Consider the following 6,093-nt stretch of genomic DNA (forward strand, 5'->3'; position numbering starts at 1 on the left):
ACAGATTTGCTTGACTTAATCCAGTTCCCCTGTAAAAATGTTAACGCTGCTATTCTTTTAAAAAGTTTCTTGATTTATGCCTCATCAAAAAGACAGCATCACCGTCCCCCCATATGCCGTGCTGGGGCACTGGGCAAGTACTGACTGTCAGGGAAGATAGTCACTGCTATAAATGGCCAGTATCACTTCCTGCAGAACCCTTCGTGATAACCTATCAAAATACAGACCAGACCTTTCTTGGCTGAGATCTTACCATGTTGCAGCCCCATGCTGTATAGATGTGTAAACACTGCAATTAGTGCGGTATACAGCAGCATGCATTTTATCAAACTTAAATCTATACAGTCAGTACTAGGTTCGTTAACACTTTAAGCACTGACTTCTCGTGAACATCCCCATCTGCTTATCTTAACCCAGCACCCCACTCCTGCTAATCATATACACCTTCTCCCTGCTGCTTTCTTGTTTCCCAGTTGGATAGTTGCTGGCATGGGGTTCTTTTTTAGATTCCCCTGCTGATATACTATCCCAGCGACAAGCGCCCCCCGCCCCCCCCCCAAGATTTCAGCATGAGTGTGGAACAAGTGGAAGAAAGATGTATCATTTGCGCACACATGAACCAGTAAAGGTTTGCAGAGGACAGAGCACATTGGGACTGATGTGAGGCTAAGGCTAACGCAGCAAATCCTTTCTGGTTCCAGACTTATACTTCTACCTGACCTGACTGAAAACCCTTTTCAGTAACCAACATTAGTTAATTTTTCTGGGTTCTGAATTTTAAACATTAATTATTTTTCATTATATCTTTTTTCTTTAAGAGAATGGGATGGCGATCTGAAGAAACTGCCAAACATTAAAATGAGAAAAGTGTCTACTAAAAATGCTGTTTGCAGTAGGACGGAGGTGGCAAATGGGGAAGCTGAAGAGGAATTAGATGCAGCAAAAGACACAGACTAATGAGCACCAGCTGATACGAAAGATGAAACAGTTGAAAGGGACTGCCAGGAACCTATTTGAACTATCACTGGAAGCAGAAATAAAGCTGGTATTTGCAATTATATTTGAGAAGACATGGCTTGAATATTTGATTAGTTGGTTGTGCTTCACCCTGGCCTTAATTTGTGGAGTGAGATTTCAGCAAGCAGCATGTTAGATTCAGTGTGGTGCTTACGTAAAGAAAAATGAAGGCTTTAAAATCTAAAACTTTCAGAAAATCTCCATTTCCCCCCTACCTCTTCCACCCTAGCTTCTCTTCAGGGTGCAAGCCCCTGGATATGGGTTGATGGGGAATAGTTATCTCTAGCCTAATGGCTGTGGGACAGTGCACTATCTGTGACTCACCTGTTTTGGCAAATGTGATGGGGGGGGTGAGGGGGATTTTCTTGGTAGTGCCCATTCATTGGATGATGATAATGAGAACATAAATATAATTTAATTTTGATAAGTAGGTAAGATACTGTTATACAGCAGACTGCCTTTACCCATAACTTGGTCCATTACCTGAGGCCTTTAAGTTAAGATAAAATGGTACTAAATAGGTGACTTAAATCTATCCCCATAGCCACCATCTCCAGATTTTCTTTACTGAGCCAGCAACCAGCCCTCAGCAAATTGTGCATTTGCAGATGCTGGCTGAAGCTTGGGTAATGGCTTAGAGAAGCAGGCTTTCATACAGCCTCATGTTAGCACACTTGAAAAGAGCGTCAAAAATTGGAGGAAGGCTTTTGGAGCCTCCTGTAAAGCATCCCTCTACCTCCCTTTGTGCCTAATTTGGACCCATCTTTCAGAAAAGCCCTTGTCAGACTTTAGAAAAAGCCAAGGAGAGAACAGTAGAAATAATTTCCTTCTCTACCCACTTCCTTTAAGAGCACAAGCCCTGGCCTGTAACTAAGAAATGTATGCCAAAGTAGAAGCATAGTGTCCCATTTAGTGATAGGGGATATCCATAACTTGATTATCAAAAGCGTTCCTAGGTCTACAACTGCATGAACTCAAGAAAAGCCTTTTACTCTAGGGCTGTAGAGCAGAATGTATTTCTGCCACTAAAAGCTATGTGCACAGATTGACTGTTTTCTGATGCCAGTGGTAGCCAGTTAACCCTTTTATGGAAGAGATTTTATTGCCTTCATTACAAAGACTGAGTTGATCGCTAAACTGAGACACTGTTGGTTATTTGGTGTGGCTTAGTGGATAGAATACTGGACTGAGGTTCAGGACACCTGGGTTCTCTTCCCAGCTCTACCACTGGCCTACTGGGTGACCCTAGTAAGTCGCTTTCCTGTGTTTGCCTATTTGTAAAATGAAGATGATGATGCTTATTTCCTTTGTAAAGCACTTCGAGATTGACAGATGAAAAGTGGTATGTACGAGGTAAGTGATAGTATTTGTACGATTGCTAGCACATTTACATGGGGATGCTCTTGTGGCATTGTCAAATGATTCATAAAGTGGGTGGGCTTCCCCAGGGTTTAGTCTTAAGGGATGCTGCTCGGTCTGGCAGAGACTTGCCAAACAGGCAATAGTTTTCAGGTGGGCAGTTTAACATCTTCAGGTTAAGGGAATTTATATGGATCAGGTATTCAGCCCATCCCTCACTCATAGGGAAATACATAACAATTGAGCTCAAGGCTATTGGAAAAGACGTGACAATCTCATTTTGCTGCATCCTCCCATCCCTGTGGAAGGGACTGGGGACTCTGGATACTTTCATGGAACGTGCTGTGAGGCCCAAGCGTGTCTCTTTTTTAGCAAGTAAGCTCAGACAGCGGATAAAGTACATGGACCTGACTGATATGAAGTGTAGCTATGGTAAATGCTTTGTGTTCTACTGAGCCAAATTGCCAATTCTAATATCTGTAGAAAAAAACCTGCCACGCTGTCACAGTTGTGTGGGATGTTTTCAGGGGCATAGGTTTGTTGGTGCAGAAACTCAAGGTAAGATTACTTTATAGAATCCGGAATTCATTTTTCTCTTGGGCTTAGTGGATATCATGTGTGATTTGGGGCTGAGTGGGTTCTTGATTTAATATATAAAAAAGGCTTTCTTGGGTTCAATGGTATGACCATTAGGCTGCAGAAGAGAAGAATGAGGGGCGATTTGATAGCTGCTTTCAACTACCTGAAAGGGGGATTCCAAAGAGGATGGATCTAGACTGTTCTCGGTGGTAGCAGATGACAGAACAAGGAGTAATGGTCTCAAGTTGCAGTGTGGGAGGTTTAGGTTGGACATTAGGAAAAACTTTTTCACTAGGAGGGTGGTGAAGCACTGGAATGGGTTACCTAGGGAGGTGGTGGAATCTCCTTCCTTAGAGGTTTTTAAGGTCAGGCCTGACAAAGCCCTGGCTGGGATGATTTAGTTGGGGATTGGTCGTGCTTTGAGCAGGGGGTTGGACTAGATGACCTCCTGAGGTCCCTTCCAACCCTAATAGTCTATGATTCTATGACCAAAACCTCCTTGTTGTGCTCAAGGCTAAGTTTTAAGGATCTGTAGTGTTAAGCATGTCTCCAGGATGTGGGGTTTGATTTGCCCTCTGTGTGAGACTCAGCGGGAGGACCAGCCTTCACCAGACTCCTCTGTTACTGCTGTTAGGAGATGTAATTCAAAACTAAACCTCTTGCTGTCAGGATTCCCTAATTACAGGTATCACTCCTTTCCTTATGACTGAAATGGGAGGCAATGTTGGATAACACGCTAGAAGTTAGTAAGTAGAGGGCACAACTGGCATAGTTTCAAACTGTTGTGCCTCTCTTTCCCAGTGATGGATACATCCTGCAATTCTGTGTTAGTTCTGTTAGGTTCCTCCTAGCCTATTAGCAAATTTCATTCAGTTACTTACCAGCTTTTTTTTTGGTATGTAGTCTGGATAGGGATTTCCTGCCCTGGACAGTGAACTACATTGCATAACAGTAAGTTTCTATAATTAACCAAAACCAAAAAAACTCCCTTCTTGCCAGACAGAAGGAACATGCAGTGTTATGGTTTGAACTAAACTGGATTAGCCAGTAATACAGAATTAACCACTCTGTTTCTTAAACTCAAATGAAACAATGCTATAAAGAAGTGAGCTGGAGAAATTAAAGAGGCCTGGAAGATGTTTGAGTGACCTTTCACTTGTAAGCTGCATCCATGGCCATCCAGCAGTCTGGTAGCTAGTGCGCATCTCATGTGGCTGGGAGCGCAGCTGGCACCTGGGCTCTTAATCAGCCGGAATCTGTGGCAGCTCCTCTCAGCGCTGGGGACCAGGAGGAACCCTAGAATCAGCAAGGAGGAGGGCTGAGTAGTGAGGTGAGGGAGGCAGGGGCTCTGGAGGGAGCACGGCTGGCACCCATGTCCCACTCAGCCTGTCAGGCCCTCCTGGCGGAACCCATGGGAGCGCCTCTCAGTGCCACAGGAAGCTGTGAGCCAGCAAAGAGAGGGAGCTGTTCATGGTGCCATCCCAGGGCATGTGGAGCCAGCTGTGGAGAGGCTAGACCCTGAGGCTGGCAGCAGCATCGAAGGCTGGCAGTGGTAAAATGAGCCCCCAGCATCCCATCCAGTAGAGAGCAGTGGTGGGGGGAGAGCCTATACTGCCATTGTGACTGGGACATAGGTGCCCGGTCTGTGAGTTCCTCCCCACTCCAGGCTCTGAGTGCAACTCCCTCCCAGGGACTTGGGGTAGGGGTTGGGAGTAGGGCTGGCTTTGAGGCAGGGTTGGGGAGACCCTAAAATCCTTTCCCCAAGGAAGTCTTGAGCTAGCAGGGAGGGATAAGGGGAGGCAAGGTGCACCTGGGAAGGAACAGTCTGGGGTGGGGTGTCCCCTCAAGGGCTGTCTTTCACATCTTTGCTCAGTTAACCCATCATTCCCTAAGGCTGAGCTCTGAGCATTCTCATTTGTCCCTGCTAAAGGTTTTATTGCCTGCTCTACGCACCCTGCATTGGTTTAACTAGAGATGTGATGATAACTGATTTAGTTAAACTGGTGCAATGTGATGTATAATTGCTCTTAACTCTATTTAAATCTGTCTCATCTGCTTAGCTTGCCTTGGTAAACGTCCAAACAAAACGTGAACTGATATCATTGATCTGAATCACCAATTGACCTGTGTCCACAGAGCAGGTGTGGAGGTTTTTTGGTTTGTTTTTTTTAAACCCAATTTTAGTTGAATTGGTGTAACTTCCAAATATAGACAAGTTCTGTGTTTCACTTTGGTGATAGAATCACTGCAAGAAGTTCTTTTTTTTTCTGCATTTTCTTTTAATGGGATGAATAAAAGGGGCAATAAGCCTTATCCTTCCTGGAAGGACTCGAAAGGCTAGTTTGTCATTGTAAAAGATGTGATGTCCTTAATAGCACTGTGTTAAACTGACATTTGTGTAAACATTTTTTAAAAAATGTATGCTATTTAGAGTCATGGAGAATATTAGATTAGCTAAGTTTTTCCATGAACAGTTCCATTAAAACAAAAGGCAATATATAAAGCAAATGTATAATCTGTAAAGTTAACTAAATTGACAAAAATTGAGCAGTCTTGAAATAATTTGTAATACTTGCTGCTCACGTTATGCATTTTCAAATAAAAGCCAAACTAGATAGAGAAATAAAAATTTTAATTGTAATCTCATGTATCCTGTGTTCCTTTTTGCTATCGTGTAGACTTCAGCTTTTTAGACTATTATGTAGGTTACACAGGGAAACGGAAATGTCTCCAGCTAATGAAGAGAAAAATGTTTTTTATATTGATTGTAGCCAGAAAAATTACTATAAAAATGGCAAGATCTTACATAGGGAATAGATAAGATGACTATCTGACTCATGCTGACAAATGCAAATTGGTATCAAGTGTCAGTATAGAAAAATGAGCTGGATTTTATTCTGTCTTGCACATCATCAATTTGTCGAGTAAGTTTTGACTGCAGAATCTTTATATGGTAATGATAGAAGAGAGAAACTCATGTTGACTTTAAATTTCCAGGTTGAGAATGTTATTGAGAGAAAATGAATATGGAATCCCATGATGTCATTTTTATAGTAATCTTTCTGACAATTACTGTGCTTTACAGCCAGCTGGTGTGTTTACTGGATTGAAGAGCCTATTCCTTCTCCGAATGCTATA

At 42.9% G+C, this 6,093-nt stretch overlaps 1 protein-coding gene across 3 annotated transcripts in view; it reads left to right on the plus strand.

Moving 5' to 3' along the window:
• Positions 1-6,093, plus strand: part of TMA16 (translation machinery associated 16 homolog) — a 91,200-nt gene that overhangs the window by 72,498 nt on the left and 12,609 nt on the right. For 2 of the 3 annotated variants that reach the window (XM_043545932.1, XM_027833475.3), the window contains exon 7: positions 819-5,596. In XM_043545932.1, the coding sequence (XP_043401867.1) occupies positions 819-957 (139 nt within the window). In that variant the 3' untranslated portion in view covers positions 958-5,596. Of the gene's footprint in view, positions 1-818; positions 5,597-6,093 lie in introns of those variants that run through there. The other variant, XR_006290703.1, reaches the window with a different exon arrangement.

This window comes from Chelonia mydas, chromosome 4, assembly GCF_015237465.2.
Source record: "Chelonia mydas isolate rCheMyd1 chromosome 4, rCheMyd1.pri.v2, whole genome shotgun sequence".
Taxonomy (NCBI): domain Eukaryota; kingdom Metazoa; phylum Chordata; order Testudines; family Cheloniidae; genus Chelonia; species Chelonia mydas.